General features: G+C 40.8%; 1 protein-coding gene across 1 annotated transcript in view; it reads right to left on the reverse strand.

Moving 5' to 3' along the window:
* Positions 1-536: 536 nt before the first annotated feature.
* Positions 537-21619, reverse strand: part of kcnt1b (potassium sodium-activated channel subfamily T member 1b) — a 79960-nt gene continuing 58877 nt past the window's right edge. Inside the window, exons 15-31 of the mRNA XM_068311876.1 lie at positions 20776-20839; positions 20543-20651; positions 20326-20434; positions 17367-17516; positions 17043-17278; positions 15942-16155; positions 14609-14714; positions 14293-14465; positions 13065-13136; positions 12620-12754; positions 12184-12295; positions 11187-11288; positions 10677-10760; positions 10475-10603; positions 9553-9850; positions 5041-5125; positions 537-4839 (exon numbers count right to left, since the gene is read on the reverse strand). Coding sequence (XP_068167977.1) covers positions 4719-4839; positions 5041-5125; positions 9553-9850; positions 10475-10603; positions 10677-10760; positions 11187-11288; positions 12184-12295; positions 12620-12754; positions 13065-13136; positions 14293-14465; positions 14609-14714; positions 15942-16155; positions 17043-17278; positions 17367-17516; positions 20326-20434; positions 20543-20651; positions 20776-20839 — 2299 coding nt within the window. The 3' untranslated portion in view covers positions 537-4718. The remainder of the gene's footprint in view (positions 4840-5040; positions 5126-9552; positions 9851-10474; positions 10604-10676; positions 10761-11186; positions 11289-12183; positions 12296-12619; positions 12755-13064; positions 13137-14292; positions 14466-14608; positions 14715-15941; positions 16156-17042; positions 17279-17366; positions 17517-20325; positions 20435-20542; positions 20652-20775; positions 20840-21619) is intronic.

The raw sequence follows: 21619 nt of genomic DNA on the forward strand, positions 1-21619 counted from the left end.
TTTTATTTTCCTTAAAGGTTAGTGAAGTTCAAGAAAAGCACAAGTCCTGCTCAACGAGGAAATTCATCTTTCATCTTCCAGATCTACAAAGTAGATCTGTTCTTTTACTTTTATGTTCATTTTTGTCTTTTAGAAAATTGTAAGACATCATGAATGGCAATTGAAACAAATAAAACATCTGCACACTCTGTTATGATTTGGACGTTTGTTTTTCATTTTGTAGGTCAAATGTTTTAAGAAAAATATTATCTGTTGCTCCAGAATAAAGTTCTTCCTTCCAGTCTTCCACTTTGCGGTGCTATCTTTGCTCCTGGTCATGGTGTGTTTTCTGGTGGTGTTGATAGGATAGGAAGCATTGCAACAAAAACTGTAATGCTTGGATGTTTTCAAGAAAATGGGGATGAACTGAAAGAATATTGTATATATATTTTTTAATATAATGATCAGATCCCCTAAGGGAAATTAAGAAAGCATGCCATCAAATGGAGTCATACAGTCTCTAGGAGACAGAACAATGACAGACAGCTGGAATGGAGGAGGGGCTTTGTGGAGTCACTGCTGCTCTCTTTATGGTCCCTTTTGGTGTACCAATGAAAAAAGTTACTTTACAAAGCAAGACAGAAGTTCAGCTGAGGGACGAAAGTAAACAACTGAAGGAATGCAGAAACAAGGCAGTGAATCATGTGCAGATGGAGGATCAGAGGCAGATAATCTTAACAGTCACTACTGATATAAATGCTGCACAAGCTGCAGATGGTATCAATCTTGACCCCTCCAATAGAATACACAATACAGTAGACCTTATATCAATCAACCAATCATTAAATCTTCTGAGTCAAAGATCACAAACGGGGATTTGTATGAGGAAGATCTCAAGTCTCCTGTGGAGATGAAACTGTTGAATCATGTGGACAATTAATTTGGTGAAGATGAAAAAGAGCCAAATCAATTAAATCACCACCAGAAATTGAAAGAGGCTCAGATTAATGTGGAACATCTCTGGTCCTCAAAACTAAATGACAAGACCTCTTCATTCAGTACCCACACGCACATGAAGCAACAGAAGATGATGTTTCAGGGCCCCATTCCCAGGAATAAGCCAACCAAAAATCTGATTCAGGAACAAGTTGGTCAAGGTGGTCTAAAATCTAGAGGACACATCCCATAAGCAACGAGACCGAGCAGAGAGGGAGTTAAAGAAGCTGGGACAAAGGCTCCCTCTGGTGGATCCTCACCTGATGCTGGAGCTGAACCAAAGAGAGGTGGGGGCAAACGTGAATCAACAAGAAGGAAGGAAGAGCTTTAAATGAACCCTAACTCCCTAAGTATCATACAGACTTTGAGTTAAGTCCCAGAAACCCTCATCTGAGGCAAAACCCCCTCCTGAATGAGCCAACCTGTAACCATGGAAACAAGAGAATAAATCAATTTTCCAAATGTCTATTCCCTCAATAAAACTAAAGAAATGAAAACTTTAATTTTAGACTTAAATGGCACATTTACCTGTTTGTGATTGTTGCCAGAAAAAGACTAGGGATGGAATAAAGATGTCTTTTCCTTCAGTTCATCTGGCTGCATGCAGCATTTATTTATGTTTTATATGTCGAAGTACACACACTTCTCATAAGAAATAGTACAAAATGGATCAACCCCTTTTTGACAGTGAAATAAAAACAAACTGCAGGTAAACATAGTAAGTAGGCTTCCGGTAACACCTAGACAACATGCATGTCCATTCATATAAATACACAGTATCAAATAATGAACCCAACTTGCAAGCAGCTGACTTGATTACGATTTTCTCTCGTTGTAGGACGTCACGTGAAACATCCCGCTAAAGGTACAAAACGGTTGTTATTGGCAAGCTGAATATCAAAACATGCTTTTAAGTGTTTGCATGCCCCTTGTGGTTTCATACGTCTGGACTTTAGGAGGACTGGGGTGAATTGTTAGAGGAGTGTGATTTGCTCTGGATCAAGATCTAGGATGATGTCCACCAATCAAATCCTCTACTGGAGTCTGTCACACTTCCACCTCTCAGCTCTCCAGCCCTGTAAACTGAGATCTCAATGAGACTCTTGGTAAAATATGTACTCTCTTGAGCATAAAAGCTCACGCCGACTCCTGAAGGATGAAAAGAAAAGTGAGAAAAGAATCCACCTAAGATTTCTTCAGCATCAGTACAAGAATGGCAATTAACAAAATAAGCTACACACAACTAGGAATTAAAAACAAATGCATGACATATTTCCCCTACGAGGGATAATAACATAAATTTCATTTCATATCACTGCAGGTTTGTCTGTCTTTGCTTCACAGGAATGCTTGTATACTATCCAGATTCATATTAAAGGGTCATGCTGTTGTGCTCCACACACATCTGCAGAGCTCAGTGCAAAGAGAGTTCAAGTCCTTCTTCACTTTTATCCTAAGAGGTGGAAGCAAAAGACACAAGCAGCAAACAGTGGCCACGTGCTTTCCAAAGGTCCCAAGAACTACCGTACTTCTCAAGGAGCCAAACAAGGTTCTTCCAGCCAGCTGTCAACGGTTTGAATGAATTAGTCCACTATCGTGAAAAAGAGAACTTTTTTTTTCTAAAGACCTGACAATGTAATGACAGAGGACGATCGGTGGTCTGTCTGCATTACTTTCTTCACTGTTGGCTGAAATGAAGTGAAACATCAACCGACGAGATACGTTTAGCACTGCAAGTCTCTCCCCTACAGTTTTGGCAGTTCTGTAAAGTGCGGGTATATTTTATATGGCAGAATCTATTTACAGCCTTTTTCCTTCAGTGAACATTGATGACGATTGGTCAGAAAGTTACTAGACCAAGAGGAAACTTCCTGCAGTGCAAACATGGTAAATGAATCAATAGTTACAATTTACAGTGACTGAACAAAACATCCTGCTGGAGGATGATAGATGAGGATGACAGACTGAGCACTGACAACACCACATACACACGGTGTGGTCTGTACAGTTACAGGAAAGCTCAAATACATTCCACATGACAAAATACTGGTATTTAAGTTCAAACAATCCAATACTGATACTTCTGTCAACCTTTGGGGATACTTTTAACAATAGTTTTACACTTTTAAAATGCACTTGTGCTGTTATTCATGTTATATTTTAGTGAGAGATGAGATGACGGATACCACTTCCTTCTTAAACAGTTATGCCATCACAGCCAAGTGACTGTTAGCATAGCTTAGCATTTAGGCACGAAGAAGAAGGAGCTTAGTACCTCTGAAAGTCAGCAACAGGATATTGTTTGTTTAATCCCATGATTCAAAGCAAAATTGTAAAAAAAATATCTCAATTTCTATCAAGTGCTCTCACCAAAGTATGAATTCATCTCTTTAAATAACAAAAACTAAAAACAACACTAAAACAAAGATAAATAAAACTGCTACATAAGAATTCAGCTTGTAAGACTTCAGAACTCAGAACAAAAATAACCTGCAATAAAGACATGACTTCAGTTATGCACATTAAATACATTTCTTAGCCCATATTTAGCCTTCATTAATAGAAACTGGGTTTCTCAGTGTTTTTGAATCGATATGTTGTCTTACTTTTTGGATGATACATCCGCTTATAAAAAGAAAAATAACAAAAAAAACCCAAAACAAAACATCCATTTGTTCATTTTCCAAACCCCATTTCTGCTTTCATGGGTCACGGGGGTTGCTGGAGCCTATCCCAGCGGATTTACAGGCGAGAGGCGGGGAGACGCTCAGGACACGCCGCCAGTGCATCGCAGATAACAAAACAAAACAAAAAGAATCAGCAAGGCTCTAAATTTAGAACTAAATGACACTGATATCACAGGTCAAACAGAAAATGGCACAAACTGTATAATTAATGTTTCAGTTATTCACAAACCAGTAGAGTTAACAAAATCAAACATGATTTGGGAGAGAGGTGAATTAAATGAACCCACAATTAACACTCACTGTTCAGCAATAACCACAACATAATTCAGTGTCCACAACAACGAATGGAATGCTGATGATTGTCACATGGCCAAAGGAACTCGCACCAACAGTGTTTAAATTCTAATTGATCAAAACAAAATCCGACCAGAGACAAAACCCAATCACACATAATACATTAACTCCAGTGCACATTCACTGTGACTTCATGGGAAATATTTGAACCACTAGACACAACTTCCCTTCTTTCTTCTAAAACACACTTGATGGAGCGATGTGGAGGGGGGGGGGTGTAGTTGCCCAGGTATTCCTTGCATTTAGTTAGCGATGATTCATGGGATGAGGGCAGCTCCACCCCAAGTGACATGATTTGTTATCTTGTGTGGTGCGTGCACAAAAAACCCCCCACCTTTGACTCTCTGATGACTAGTTGAAACATCTATCACATCTCAACCCTTTGGTTGAAAGGTGGGGGCTGTTTCCGGAATGTTAGTTGGCTTGATGGGGGTAAGTACAGAAAAAGGTGGGGGTCGATCACGAGGCACTCTTCATGCACACTCCTATAGCAGCTTCATTGTGAACAGCGTCGTCCCTTCTCTCCCCCTCGGGTCTCTGATTTCAAAGGTTGGGTGTTTTTGAGGTGGAGACTCATGTAAAGCACATTCAGTACGGACTGCCGACACGCCTTCCTCTGCACCAGACAAACAAGCTCTGTTGGCCCAGACGGGGCTCAGATGTTCAGGCTCAGGATGTGGAAGACTCAGGGGCGGGGGGTGTTCAGAGGTGAGTCTCATCCTTCGTCTCTGTGCCAAACTCCTGCTGGCTCCTGGTGCTACGAGTTTGTCCCACTTGCGAGTCATCTGGCACATGAGCCAGCGGGTCCGATCGGATAATGTACCTGTGAAGATTAAATCAACTTTATGCGCCAGCATGGAGCAGGTTTACTTTAAGTGTTAAAATTAAAGTCACTGCTGGAGTTTTATTGGCACTGTGTGACAGCACAGAATTTAACGTGGTTATCTACTCAATGCTGCTGCGGCTGCTGAGCGTCTGCTGACGGAGGCAGGAGGACAACTGTCTACATCTTTTAAATTCTTACACAATGTCGTTGAGCTTCAGCATGGTGTCAGGAGGGGGGTTGATGAGAACGTAGGACAGTGTGTTCTGATGGTCATTCATCTCATCTGGAAAAATAAAAAGACCACAGAGACGTTCAGAGCCACTCTCGAGGATGTCCTTGTCTCCCTCTATCACACAGAACATTGACCAGAAAATGAGCCACTCAATCCCAGAAAATATGAGCCTCCTTCTGGTTCTACCTTTTTTTTGGCACAGACAAAGGCAAAGTAACCCACACACAATATCAGAGTGAGGGGAGGGAAAGTCAGGAAATAAGTGGAAAGACTCTTTCTTTAGTCCGGGTGTTAATGAAAAAAAGCTTGTAATGATTTTAAAATTATAATTCAATAGTTTTAAGGATCCCATGACCTACGATGGTGGAAGAACACAAGTTAAGCTGACAATTGAGCTTTAAACGAAGAGCTGAATATCCTGATTAGTCATAATAGTTATACAGATATCAATATATCAATGCTCTTTTTCTCTAGCCATCATACTTTTTTTTTAAATGAACAGGTTACACCAATCAATATCTCAGTATGGCGCAGTTCCATATCTTGTTTCTTTAATTAACAAGGAACTTTGCATTCACTGCCCTCTGCTGGTCAAACTAGGTGACTGCAACCATTTCAAATTCACAATACAGTATCCTGTACATACTTTTAAAATATAATAAACTGTTGTTGGCTTTTGATGGCAGTTATGTGAATGATTTAGTTTTAGACATTATATATTAATAACCATGAACAATAGTGATAATATTGTTTTATTGCCTCGGTTAAGAACTGATTTCAACCTTAAATATTAATAGAAATCATGTCAGAGCGCGTGTGTCTGTGTGTGTTGGTGTGTGTTATCTGCTTTCTGGCGGTGGCTCCTACTTGCAGAGTGGACAGAAAAAGGGCAGAGGAGGGCACATGTGACCACCCACCTGCTTGTGGCCCTTTACAAAGCCAGGCGGGGTGGAGGAGAGAGAAGGGCTAATAGTTACTGACAGGGCAGTTGGTGGAACAAGGGGAGGCCCATGCTGCCTGCTGACTCAAACATCACCCCTCATGCGTAGCTTCAGAACAGAGCCAGCATGCAGACAGAATCCGTGGCTAGTCCACAAATCCATCTCCACTGCATTCCACACTGGACCAGCAGGCTTGGCAAGGCCATGCCGACAGACGACACTCAGCCCCACAGCCCCACCATGAGTGACGTGTGTCACACCTCACAAACACAAAGGACATGCTCTAGGGTCTGCTAGACTGGACCAAATGCAGAGAGAGTCCAACCAAGTTGAGAGTGAAGCAGAACACATTGGGAGTGTGGGAGTGGACGAGATCGACCTGCTGCTGCTCGATCAACACGTGGAGGTGACACTATGATGGTGTAAACGTCTCTGATGAGAGGCCAGAGGCAGAAGTCGTGACTGATATTAATGCCTGTTTCCCTTCAGATCCACTTTACTGTCACAAACATAGATTATACCATGGCCTCGCCTGACCTCGCATGAACACATTCATTCCTGGTTCAGTAGTGAGACAAAAACATGGATACTCAAAAAGAATGAGATCAAACACAAGGTTTATTATTAAGTTTACTGATGCTAATCAGTTCTTCTGAATATCAGAATGAACAAAAATCATGCCAATAAAGAGGGTAAGGATTCAGATGTGCACAAATATAATGCATAATAATTATAATGCTGTCTACTAAAGACAGATTAAATTCACTGTAATCTTTGATGAGCATCACCAGCTACTATTAATTATTCAAACATAATTGTTTTCACCGGTTCAGCTCTAATCATGTGTTACAGCCAACAGGAGAACAGTACTGCTCTGTTTTTCTCAGTTACTGTGATTTTATCTGGAGCCTGAGCTCTCATGGTGTAGATTTATCACCACTGGGTGAACAGCGACAGGACGAGATGCCAAACCACTGCAGCTCAGCAGAAGCATGATTTTAAGGTGATCTGGGTTTCTCTTTAAAATTTGATTCATAACTGTGTTTTAGTTCAGTGTGCTGCAGGACAGTCCAGATGGCGTCCTGATATTAAGTCAGTAAACAGGCTGTTAAACTGCAGACAACCAAATCAATAGTCTTTTGTCATCCTAAACTACAAATTTGAAGAAATGTATTTGCACGCTTTCTCTTGTTGCCTGTGGATGAGTAGCCATGGTATAACACTTTGAGGTGCTGGGAGGAATACGGAGCGGGAGAAGAGGATTCTGTATTTGGAACACCTTTGATACATGTTATGTTTACCCACACATATAGACGGTGTTCATGCTAATTTCACGTCTAACTTTCCATCCACAGACAGAATGTGCTCCGCTCCACTCTGGAAGCCATACTCTGATGCCCTGCAGTAATTCCACTGGGCAGCCATTTGGGACGTCACCTCACAGGAACACAATGCAGAAAAAACCAGATAGGGAAAGAGAGTGATAGTGATAGAGGCTTGCTACTGATCCACCACTCATTCTGCAAGGACACACATACACACATTCACGAGCGAGCGCACGCACGCACGCACACACACACACACACGCACACACACACATACACTCATGCAGTAACATTGCAGTACTGTGATGAACCAGCTAACCTGACGGTCTGGTCTCCTTTGTATACGGGTTCTCTGAAATGTCCTGCAACTCTAAGCAACGGCATTCACTGTTAATGGCCCAACTTGTTCAAATAAATTTAAGCGCAATTTAGATATGAACCGAAATAAGTCAAACAAACAGCATGAAAAACAGACATCTAAAAGTGGCTGTGTGTAACTTCGGGGCATTTATCCTTAAGGGATGCTGGTGAAAATGCAAAAAAAATTCTTCCTCACAAGATGGAAGTGACCACTCACATGTTATAAATGAGTTATAGACAGCACACAAATTACCTTGCAAATATCCTAGATTTACTCGATTCATGACATCACTCGCAGTGAGATTAGAAACATCCTCTATAAGCCAAAGGAGGGAAGATAGAAGAGTCAGAGAGAGAAAAGAGGAGAGGAACAGAGGAGGGAAAACAAGAAAAAGAAAAAAATCAGGGAGGCAGCGAATGCATATGCAATTTCAAAAAGAATTTATACCAAAGGTGAGAGCAATGCAGAGAAAGCCATGCATTTTGTGTCTGCACAGAATCACTTCCAAATTATTCATTTGCCACTTGTGATGCTGTTGTAGTGTTCTTCACTGACATTCATGGTTCTTAAGAAGATCTTGAGCATTTGGGGTTCTTCCTGAAACGTATTCCATCAACATGTTATAGCATATTTAACAAGTGCAACACATCTGGAGCATGATTCTGTTTTTAATTTGAAGCATGAAGCTGGGAGGAGAGAAAGAACTGAAGGACAAAAGATAAGAAGTGAGCAGAGATGCAGGCGTGACTGAGATGAGCTTTGGTGCTCCTGCATCTTTACGTATGACGTGTTCATGTCTACATTTGGTTTGACCATGAGAATGCAGGGGTGTGTTTATGTGTGTGTGTGTTTGGGCATACAAAGGAAGACATTGATGAGTATGGAACAGAAGGGAGACAATGGTTTATTGATGGATAATAATGACAATGGGTTGGGATGTTAATGATCAGAGCCCATCATGATCACAACCCCACAACTTCACAGATAATGAGATAAAATGGCAGAAAGAGTTGATTTTTGAAAACACAATTTTTGTCATGGCTGAAATAATTTAACTGGTTGAGAGCAGGGAGTGGGTAGAGCAAAGATGAAAAGATTTGACTTCATTTTTCATATTCTTTCATGATCGCATGTGATTAAATGTTTTTAATGTTAATTTGTTCAAAAAAAGTCCATCACATTTTTCTTACAATATGTGGTAATATATATAAAATCATTTTGTCTGATTCATAAAAAATCATCAGATAAATTACAAACATGTTCACGTTCACTTTTTTACTTTGTTGCTTCAAAATAAATGTTATGTAATTATCAACTAATTAATTTTCTATCATCTTTTTGACCAACACACTGTCACAACTCTGTATTCCTTGACATTCCATGACAGTATTCATTCTATTTTTTTCTCACCATAAAACTATGACTCTACCCCTTGAGGTTTGACTCAACCACTTACATTATTTCTTCCTTGAGAGTTAGTTTGGCTTTAAAGACATGCTCATAGAACTGAGAGTCTAATCTGCAACAAACATAATTTTAATTAGTGTCGTTTTCAGGTAACTTTTGCCTGGCCAACCATGATAAAATAATCAGACATTATAAATTCAATATCTATTTATATAAATTTAATACTTATAAGGACTACACACACACACACACACACACACACACACACACACACACACACACACACACACACACACACACACACACACACACGATTAGTTATCATAACTATTTGTTCTTGTAAACTTAATTACTAAATATATCAGAAACTACTAGAGTGCATAAGTTAACATCTACTTGAAGTCATCCATTGACCACCCTACTGTCTTTGGCTGCCAAACTCACCGTATCCCACAGTGGGAAGGCCGAGGTGCTTCATGCGATTCTTCACCAGTTCGGACAGTTCCTGTCGTTCGGAGCGCCGGTACAGATTGAGCCTCTGCTGGGAAATTCGTTCTGCTCTGCTAGACGGCTTGGCGCTCTTCCTGCTGAGCCGCCGTGCCCACTGCATGCTCTTCTTCCTCAGCAGCGGGTGTTCCGACTGGTCACTGGTGGTGGAGTTTCTCTGGGCTGTCCTATCCTTCCAGGATTCTCCACGCTCACGGCGGTCCATGCTCTGTTCCATGTTGATGGACATTTGAGACTGGGAGAGCAGGGAGGGGGTGTTAATGCTGTTTGTGGTTAGGTTTACGATGGCTCAGCTGTGTCCTGCCAAGTTCATATCTTTGATCCAGTTTTTCTTAAATAAATGTTCATCTTCTTTTTAAGAAGCCTGCATTGATGAGTTTATATATTGTTAAATTCCATAAAAAACACCGGGAGGGCCTTGTCTTTACTAAACAAAGGGTGACAGCTGGTTGATCAAATCACAAGCAAGCATATATTGATCTTACCTGTACATCCTTGCACTGGAACAAGAAAAAAAGACAAACAGACATCGAAAGAAAAAGATTGCAATGAAAGATTGGGGCATTCAAAGCAAAATGAAATCAACTAAAGCTCCAAAAACAGTACATAAGTAATAAATACAATTTATAAGGGCAGAAAGGGCATCTGGCATAAAAACTTTGTCAAATATGAGCATACATCTAAAAATGGAAAAAGGATGACGTGCTGTGGCAACCCCTAACTGGACAAATCGATAGTACATTTAGGAAATAAATAATATAGGGGTCAAACTGGCAGTGGCGCCGCAGCATCAGAAGCCAAAGTCGTGACCAAACCCAAAGAGATTTCAACTATAAATAACTAATGAAAGTGCTGTTACCTCAGAGGTGGAGAACATGTGCGACTCGGTGCGGTAGATCCCTATCGGGATCTCAGCGCTGGAGGAACAAAGCTTCTGGAAGAGTCTGCCATAAGTCCTGATCCACAGATCCTCCTCTGTTATCTTCAACTGGAAATGAGAGTTGATCAGACACCATCACACCCTCTCACTCACTCGCCACCAGTATCAGATTCATACTTACAGCACACAGGTAGCCAGAGCCAGGTGTGGTGTCCAGACCAAGGAGAAGTCTCGCAATAGCGATCATGTAGTCCTTAACAAACGACTGTCAAAACAATACAAGTATACATTTAATAAGTATCCCAACACACTGGGAACCTAACCCATTCAAAGTGAGAAAGACGGTCGATTCCTGGCCATTGGTAGTCGACAATCTCAGAGTCTGAGTAAAAAGTCTTTTTGGCAGCAGTTTTCAATCGTTTTTTATTTACAACAAATCTTTAGAAACGTTTCACAAAACAGAATGTGAATGTTCTTTTAAAGGTTTTCTATCCAAGAGGCACTTTTAAGGAGACCGCTTAACTATTTCTACTTTTCAGACAAAAAAATACTTCCTCAGCTCCTTCATGTTCTTCCTCGGAAGCAGACAAGAAACACGAAAACTAACAGCAATGAAATCATCAAACATTCAATGGATACATGACATATACATTTATTTATCTGGTTCCATTTCTGCCCACAGACGTCCCACCTGATAGAGCAGCGTATCCAGCATGCTGATGCTGAACACTCTGCCTGCAGCAAACGGAAGCCGGAACATGAAAGCCAGATTGGAGCCCTTATCACGTTCTATCTGAAGAGAGAAGCACACATGCGAGCGCGCACACACACACACACACACACACGTACACACACCCACAAAGCAGGAGAATATAACAGTGTGAATAGCTGTAACAGACAAAGAGAGCGAGAGAAAGAAAGAGAGAGCCAAGGGGTGATGCATCCCAGCTTAAAATCAAATTTTAAAAGGCGTTTCATTTAATCCTTATTTGAGACAAGAGGTGCAAGGGAGAAGGGTGAAGATATTTGAGGTTTGAAATGAAATAGGTCGCCCGGTTTTCACCACTGAAAACATCCAGTTTGTTTGAGGAACAAGATTTTAAAGTAAATTGAAGCTAAAAGCGGCCCCCAAAAAACTCAAACATAGTCAGAGATGAGAAAACAACTGTGATCATGAATCTTTACCCCTCGTTCATCTTTGATTGTCGTGCTTGGCTTTATTTTTTTCCATGCAAGGTCTATGCTCTGCAAAGTAGAAATTAAACGTAAAAAAAGTAACACAGCAAAGCACAAACTTTTTACAAAAAGCTTTGAGAACGTGAAATAGCTCGATTATATTATATTTTGCCAGAATTATTTCACTTCCCTCCTGTTGAAGCAGGGGGAAAAAGAAGTTCACCAAACAATTTACAGTATGTTTGGTGAATAAACAGCATCTATGTGTTTATTCCATAATATATAATAATGTCTAATCCTAAGACGTTTCAATGCAGCTTTATTCACTCAGGTTCCACTCAAAGGCCACTGGAAGAATCAATAAAGACAAATCAAGAGAACATAAATATTTGTAATCCAAGGTGTTTTAGACATAATTAAAGACATTACACAAATAATCAACATCTTGTCTGACTTTGAAATCCATGGACGGATCATTAGAAATCTAAACTCAAGTATGAGCAACGGCTTACCTTCTCCAGTTTGGAGAGTGCTAGTGAGTAGCAATCCTTGGCTCTGAACTGCATGAACCTCATGTTGGATGGGTGTGTCAGCTCTGTGATGATGCTGAGACTGGGGAACAACCTGTAGAGACAAGAGAGAGGGCGCAGAGAGATGAAATGCTTTGTGCATTTTGTGCTATCCAGCATGGCAGTGAATAATGCTTTTCATTTTGGTTGTTCAATAAAAGAATAGTTTCCGAGCTTTGGCAACTGCATTTTTTATGTGAGACGAACTCGTTCACCATTCAGGCAAGATAGACATTACAGTCCACAGCATCAGACTGTGGACTGATGAAGAAGTTAAATCATGTTTGATCCCAAACTTGGCTGAGCTCATAAAAACAGTCAACAACTCTGGAGCTGCACTCTCCCATTATACGTACTGTATCTACGCACTTTGCTTTACCTGAACATGGTCTGGACGTTGACGATGGTCTTGGCGTCTGCCATGTAGTCCTCCTCAGCACTCATGGTGCTCTCTTTGTCCACAACCACCAAATTGTCAGCATAGATTATACCACACTGAAGCAGATTGTCCAAGCTTGTCAAGGAAACAACAGCACATATTACACAACAAGATAACATCGGCGCTACATCTATATCTGATGTTTATTGCATAAGAACCTGGGGTGCAGCATGTTTTTCTAACTGAACTGACACAGCTGATGTTCACTTGCTAACATATAACCTGATTAGAGATAAGCAGAAAATAACAAATGCTGTTATTGCCGGTTTTTTATGGTAAACATTCAGCATGTGTCGTAATATTCAAGCTGTAAAAAAATAACCTGACGGACAGGATTATTAAATTTGTTATTCAAATGAGCAAATATATTGATATTAACACATACTTATCAATCGTGCCAGCCATAAAGTAAACCATTGGAAAGCAACAGATGGCCTCAAGGAAGTGGTTGTCTGGCCTGTGGAAACAGGAAACATCATGAATGGACATCCCTTTCTAATTACCTTTGCAACCCCCTGTGACACATTATGACAGTATTTCCTGAAATGTGTTTCAGGGCAGTAGAGTCGAACTTTCAACACCAATAACTGTGTTGTGTTGTTTTATACGGCGGCAAAGGGGGTCATGGCAGCACACTAAATTCTCTGTTGTAAAGTAGGATTTACGTGTTCACTGTTTTCGCTGTTTGTATCTCATCAAGAACATCTTTGGCTCTTCGCCTTATGTTTTCTGTTTCAGTGGCTGCACAGGGTTGGTAGAAGCTAATGAAAACCACAGTGAGTTATAGCAGAGAAAGGTCTAGTACACAAACACACACAAATATATATAACACACAAAATGGATTTCTTCTGCAGAGACAACAGTTGCTTATGAATAATTGAAAAAGCATTTTCTTTGTTATCCTGACGCAAAACTAACCCAGAGTTCCAGCTGCCATGATTTAATCTCGGCTAAAAGCTATTTGGCTTTCGTTGGGTTGGCAGTAGCTTTGTCCGCCTGGGAACCAGAGAGCAGTGGGTTCAAGAACACAGTGTGGAGGGTGGACTGGTAGCTGGAGTTCACCCCCTGGGCGCTGCTAGCTACCCATGGGCAAGGCAATAAATCCCTACCTGCTCCCAGGGAACACACCACATGGCTGCCAGTCACTCCTTCTTCTCTCTAGCCACATTTACATACTGGCCTGTGTGTGTGTGTGTGTGTGTGTGTGTGTGTGTGTGTGTGTGTGTGTGTGTGTGTGTGTGTGTGTTTGTGCGTGTGTGTGTGCGTGTGTGTGCGTGTGTGCATCTGTGTGCATTAAGGCCTACAGTATATGTGTGATATTCTTAATTGAAAAAAGAAAACATCATCTACACTAAGACACAAACTTGCACGCACAGAAACACACACACACACGCACGCACGCACGCACGCACGCACGCACGCACACACACACACACACACACACAAAAATCTTTAACACATTAATACACAAAATGAAGGACACACAGGCATTATATGTGCTGGTGACTCTATACTACAAACAGTCCTAGCTCTACATTATTATCGACACATCAGGACTTTCTATGATGAGAAAGATCAGACACTAGATTGGAGACGACAGTAGGAAGTCTTACGGGTAGTCCAGCAGCAGCACAATGGGGTTGAGCTCCTTCCTGGGTCGATAATAAGCACGCAGAGGGACAATGAAGTTGTAGAGACCGTTTCCTGCTGTCTCTGCAGACACTATAATCAGCTTATTCTTGAAGCCGTATGCCTTTGCATCCTCAAAACTGCTATGTGTACAGCCCTGGATGGAAGCAAGATGTCAGTCAGGTTTTAGTAGTGCTGTGCTGTCAGGAGACACATCCCATGATAACTGACTATAAAAAAAAAAATCTGTGTTTTATGGCAGTAGTTGTTATCCGGTTCTTTTTCTGCATCCAAATTTACCTTGTCGAGACGAAGGCAGCAGAATGGAGCTTTCTGTGGTAGGAGGTGGCACAGAGTCGGAGAGCTGCCGATGTAGGGCGAGTTGGGAGGATAGCCCTTTACAAAACTGATGGAAAAGAAATGAGAAACACCTCTGAGGACAATGTCTTAAAAAAACTGTAAGTGACACACTGTGTTTGTCAAAGCGGGCTCAGAAAATCAACCAGTAATGTTTAATATCTGTGAAATTGATTTCTTTTCTTCTGTCTCTCCACCTTTTATTGATGGGACCAGCACACAGAAATAGTGTCAATCCTCAATTGACAAACATACCAATACAAGATGGTGGAACTCAGTCCACCTCCCAAAGAATCCCAGTAAAACAATCATGGCTTCCGTTCCTCCACTATTTCATGTGAGTGCCCAGACAACATCTTTCTGTTTCTCTCATTTGAATCCACACCTGCTTAAATCGTTGATGTTTATTGGCTAGAAGAACTGGTTCCTGCTCAACATCGACTATATCATCAATTACAATGTTTCTGTAACCCAGTCAGTTTAGGTTGAGTTTAATTTGGTGTTAATGTGCAAACTTCAATCACCTCAATCGTTTTTACAATATAATTTAGCTCGCCAATAAAACAGATTCAGACATTGTTGAGAGATGCATTTATAACCGATTAACCACATGATGGCACTGTGGGACTTCAAGCTATTTAGCTTTTTCCTTGCGTCCTCCATTTGCCCAACTACAGTCTTGACAATTTCTTAAGAGGAAAAACTGCTCTGGTCTCAGGGGGGGGGGGGCAGTAACCGAGGCTTATGTATGACGTTGAGACCTACTGATGAGCCCATCAAACAGTTACATTTTAGTTGAGTTGCACACTGTGAGGACAAACAGCTGATCCATCCAATCTGAAAACCACGCAAAGACACAGAGAAAATAGGAACGACCTGCTGAGATAAACGGCTGCCACAGTGACTGTTGTTCAGAATCGCAAATGAAGCTTGAGGATGAGAACAAACAACATGATCTACAATCAAAAGGAAAGGAGCTGTCATGGCATCCTCATCTATCAGTCATATCTGCACCTTACATTTCACCTCACTATATGACATTATGATTGCGCACCTATTCCAAACTCATCCATCTCTCCTCTTAACACCAGTCAGATGTGAGAAAGTAAAGGACAGGCAATATCAATCATCTGCAGAGCACAGGACGTTTACGTTATCTTTTTTTTTTTTTTTACCACTGCAGACAAAAGAAAGCTGCTGATCACTACCAAAACCACCAAATGTCAGAAAAGCCTCAGGATCCATATTCGTACATTTTAAAAGTAATGGTACTTACTCTGACCCCACAGAGCCATCCTCATCCGACTGATTGGTTTCATCCTCTGATTGGTCACTCAGGAGGTCACAGGGCAGAATGGCAGATGAATCAGCAATCTCTAAGACAGGAGCAATGCTGGGTCTGCGGCTTCCAGAACCATTCTCCGTAGGCAAGGACAGTTTGCTGGTTTCTTCTGGTGGTTCGGGGTTCTGGAGGTCTATGGCTACAGTACCTGAAAGTTACATCACATGACTGTAAGAACTGTATGCTATTTGGCTTTTCAGAAAAACCATCTACAGTAGTTCTACAGTAAAATCTCATTAAAGTAAAAAACCAATTACAATTTTGAAATACCTGGAAAACACATTGGACATAAAGCGACAAGGTTAATGCGTAGCTTGCTCAGCACCTCAGGCACTAACAACCCTACCAGCATATTTTGCCTCAGTTTAGACTGACCTTGAGGAGAAAATGTTTTGCAATGTATTGCATTCTGGAGCTACAACAAATGCATGCAAATGGTGTTGATGTGGTGTATTTGTCACTGAACATGAGCCTAATACACATCATATTAGTTGTTTCTAATGCGATGTAAAAGGCAAGTACAAAATGTGAATATAATAATAACATGCTACAGTTACAATACAGATTTAATCTTTAAAAAATAAATTAAAATCAGAAAAGAGGAGAGACATTAACGATTCAAGATGGTACTCCAATCTATTACACAAATAAGTAAGTGTAAAGGGGTGATGCATCATGCACAAACTTACCAAATGAAGTGGTCTGATCAACTTTTACAGGTCAAAGAAAAACAATACAATAATGTCAGCCCAGAACATAAAAAGGTATGTTTGAACAAAAATACCTAACATGCACAACGGTCAGCCAAAGCACCCGGTGTCACAGAGGCAGCCATCATTCAGAGTGAGTCACATCAAAACATCCATTTTCTCTTCTTTTATTTTAAAAAATGTTTAACCAAATAGTGGTTATAAGGATGTCCTTCAGTATAACTATTCACAATACCCTTTCTAAAATAATTTGTCTTTTATTTTCTTTGACATTTCTTCTCCAACTTTCCTAATTCCAAAAATATTCTTTTGCCGTCAGTCTCACCCATGCTGGCGATAATGCTGCGTACGGGCAGCCTAGACGGGGCGTCATAGAGGCCAGCGACTGACAGGCCCTTGTTGTGCTTCTCCTCCTGTTTGAAGATGAAGGCTGAGTTCTCCTCCTTGGTGATGTTGATGTAATAGCAGGTGTCAGTGGCAGCCATGATGTGGCGGGGGCCAGGGTTCAGGAGTATGCTCTTATTGTCCTCTCGCTTTACTCCGATCAAACACACACCATACCTGTAGAGGTCAGAACAGGTACCTGCTCCAAATGTATTCTAAGATAAACAACTATAATCAAGATGAGTCAAGCAGAAGTTTTACTAACTTCTTGTGGGCATGGAAGGAGGCATAGGTGAAGCTCTTTCCATCATACTCTCCAAAAAACTTGCTGTCACACAGTCGTATGTGATAGACCTCGTTTCCGGAGCAGCGTCCGTAGGTTCTCTGCCACTGCTCTGGTGACAACTGTCCTTCTCTGAAACAGCACAAACAGAACACTTCTGTTACTGAAATGTGATGTTCAGATCTCTGCAATTGACCGCTGATGAAAAGCAGCCTTGGCACATGGTTAAATTTGAATGTCAGAATGTTTTTGTGGTGTCATTAATGGCATTAATTATTTGTTATTCTTAACATTGACTCAGCCTTTTCATGTCATTCCTCACATTCATAGAATAATGCATCTTAAAATCAAATTTAACTTAATTTGTAATTTACAGCACCCATTTCTCCAGAGACTGATAAAGTGATCTGAAATTTCATGACCGTATCTCTCAGTCATCTAAAAATGTGGTTACGAAGGCAAATGGCTACTTCATTTATCAATCAATCAAGTTTTATTTATATAGCGCTTAATCATGGCAACAGACATTTCAAAGTGCTTTAACAGACAGAGAAACCAAACTGAACCCTCCAGAGCAAGCATAACCGACAGTGGCGGGGAAAAACTCCCTCAATGAGGAAGAAACTCCGGGCAGGACCCAGACTCTTTTGGGCGGCCATCCGCCTTGACCGGTTGGGTGGAAAAGAAATCAAAGGAAGATAAGAACAGGGTAAGAGAAAGAGAGAGAGTGGCAGATAGGCCAGATAGAGTCAGTGTCAATATGGTTACAGTTAGACAGTTGGGGTTGTTGTCTTCAATACATGTTCCCCATTGGTAAATTCATGGTACAATTACAGCTGCGTGAATGACTATATGGCGGCACGGAGGAAGAAAGGAAGGAGGACCCCAGCCGATGGATAGATGAGGGGTGGTACTGGCGGGCTTGGAGGAGAAGGTCCATAGCACATGGGTAGATAGGGGTGATACTGGTGGGCTTGGAGGTGCAGGTCCACAGAGGAAGGTCCACAGCGGAAGGACGGATGAGGGGTGGAACAGTACGGTGGCGCGGAGGAAATATTTAGGCAATTTGTTTACTCCTGTACTTTCAATCAATGTGATTTAACACCTTCCACAAAAGAAATCTAATCCCATTCCATTCATTTCCGGCCTCGGGCCAGTACAAGTTCTCACAATGGAAATTAAAATGCCTGTGCTGTTTTTCTTTTTTATCATGGGAGCAGTAAAGGTATATTTTGTGAGCACCGTTGCACAGAAGACATTATTTCTTACGACAAGAAGCAGACTAATGTTTACCGACTTGACAGTGACAAGTTTCTGCAGTGGGAATTGTACAATAGTCAGCTGTGTAGACAAAAAACAGCCTGGTGCAGCAGCATTAGTCGTCTCTTCCAAATATTAATCTTATTGGACTGCAATCTGTCTACATGAATAATGACAAAAAGGGACACTAAATACTACCATTGTTAGAAAGATGGAACATGTAATTAATGAAAGACATTTTTGTCAAGCCTAAACAATGTCACTGGTTCAGTTAAATCTCAATAGGCAGAAGCAGAACGAGTTTTTTAGATTGTTTTTTCTTATCTAATATTTATCCGACGGGCTAACTGGGACCTTCAGAGGCTGTTTCATGCTGTCTCGTGTGAAAACGTGTGTCAGCATGACAAATAAAGATTCTGATTCTGATTATAACGTTATTGTTTCAAAAGCTCATTAAGTCCTATGGTGTTATCTACACAGCAGTCAATGTCAAACTGGGTCTGGATCCCCACCCTGAAGATCTAAAAGGTTTGGTGGGAAATGTGCCATGATCTTTTACTTAATTAAACACTCAGAGACATGACGCTGAAGCCGAAAGATTTTTGTCAGGAGTAAAGAACTAGTCTGTTTAGGTCTGTAGGTAACAAATTACTGTACTTGCATTTCTAAAGTTCACTTTTTAAGATGCAGCGTCTCATGTCTTTAATCTGATTGAATCCCAAGCACCTATAGAGAGTTTTCAAATCCAGCTGTCTATATAACTACAGTAGTTGACTACTAAAATAATCAGTACAATAGTCACAGATGATTGCTAGCTGTCTCATATCTGGTATATGTTGATTTTTTAGTATAATTGAGTCTGCAAATATAGACAAACAAAATGGTACACTAAGTCTCGGGTATCACAGTTCACAGTTGTGGATAAAATTGCTTGTGATACAATTTCTAAATCTGGGCTAAAGTTTCATATAAATAGATATACTTTATTGATCCCAAACTGGGAAATTCACAATGTGTGATACACATCTTTCACCAGCTATACACAATCTGATTATAGGCTGTCAAATTCTTTACAGCTTGAAAATCTGCTCGTGCCTAAGCATTTTGTGAAATAAAAAGTAATTCACTCTGTCAAGATATGTGATGTGGGTCATAATGACCACACTTTTCTTGAAATGAGATCTTGGTTACAGTTGACTCATTGGCGTCAGCATAATGTCATTTCAAAAGAGTGAGTCATGCTCCTTGTCTTAGGCAACTACCTTTGCTCTTACCGCCGATGCTTGATACTGTTTACGTGCCTTCGATCTCATCGATGACAAACCAGAAGTCACAATCATGGGAAACAAAATGTCAGTTGAAATGATCTATTGGATCATTTTGGCCACAAGGTACTCAAAGCGTTAAATACTAAAAAATTTAATCACCTCAAGTGTAATATCTTTGGTGGGAGAAATTACATTGTGACTGATTAAAGTGAGTTTTGAACTGCCAGGCAGGAGGCCTACAGGAAGACCAAAGAGGAGGTTTATGGATGTAGGGAAAGAGGACATGAAGGTAGTTGGTGTGAGAGAAGAGGATGCAGAAGACAGGGTTAGATGGAGGCAACTGATTCGCTGTGGCGACCCCTGAAGGGAAAAGCCGAAAGGAAAAGAAGAAGAATATAGTTGTGTCTACTCACTGTCCTCTGGAAGTGTGAACCAGGAGTGTGACTAAGGTAGATGTGGCCGGACATACACAGTTCAGTGCCAACATGGCATATTTAAACTCCTCTTCACAAACGACATGATCTGAAGGAAATGAATAAATTGCAAATACATAGTATGTTAGATGAAGCTGCAGTTGATGGACAATAAAAAGTCAAACTGTGCTTCTGAAGTATTTCTTCCCTTACATACCTGCAAATTTAACATGGAATTTATTTTCTGGCTTGAGAATCTGGACATAGAGTGGACAATTTGGAGCAAAATCTTTTGCAGCCCAAGCCCTCAAAATTGTCTGATGATCCTGAGAGAAAGGAAATGACTCATTTGTAAATGCAAATGCAAAGTTCTCGTGAAATTGCTCTTATTGTGCAAGTGTTTATATAATAAATTTAAATTTAATAACTAATCATGATAATGGAACCTACTGCAGCAGTTCGGTCAACCTCATTCCTGCTGCTGAGGATGAAGCAGGCCTCAGCGTCATCCATCCTGAGGATCAACAACATTTTTTAATCAAGATCCATATTATTAAAAAAGTCAAATGCTCTATTTAAATTTAAAACTATCCTATCCAGCAGGGACCACAGTATGGAGTGTGGACCGCTAGCTGGAGAAGTGGCAGTTCACCTTCTGGGCACTGCCAAAACTTTTGCCAGTCATTCCACAATACACAACCTTCTGGGTAGCAACACTATGAATGACATCACTGTTGCTCATACATTTTCTGGCGATAGAGAAAAAAAAAAAAAAAGGAAAAAAAAATTCCAATGTAATCTTCGCCAGTTTTCATTGCTGCCTGTGTGTAGTCTTTCATATGAGTAGATGCTGAGTGTGTTGTGGAATGAAATCCAATTACAGTGATTTCCAAGCAGTGGGCAGCCAGCTAGACTTGGAAGCTCATCCTCTAACTGCATTGCAAGATTGCAGGACATGAACGTACTGAAAAAGTTGACTGAGCTTTTAAGAAAAAATGTTTTGTCTCTCATCCAAGATGCTTCTTCAGTTCTGAATGGCTGATATTTTCAGATAATGAACTTAGTGGATGTCGTTGAGGTCATTACATTATAATGACAGTCACTGAACACAGAGATGTACCATTGACTGTGGCTTAGCAGCTGAATGGTTGTCCGCTAATCGGATGGTGAGTGGTTTGACCCCCTGCAGCCTACATGTCGGGAATTTCTATTGTTTGTGTCAGTCTTGATATGAATTGTTACCTCTCAAAAAGAGCAGGTGGTACCTGGAACCAATGCCACCACTGTATGAATG

The sequence above is a fragment of the Antennarius striatus genome, chromosome 3 (genome assembly GCF_040054535.1).
Source record: "Antennarius striatus isolate MH-2024 chromosome 3, ASM4005453v1, whole genome shotgun sequence".
Classification (NCBI taxonomy): Eukaryota; Metazoa; Chordata; class Actinopteri; order Lophiiformes; family Antennariidae; genus Antennarius; species Antennarius striatus.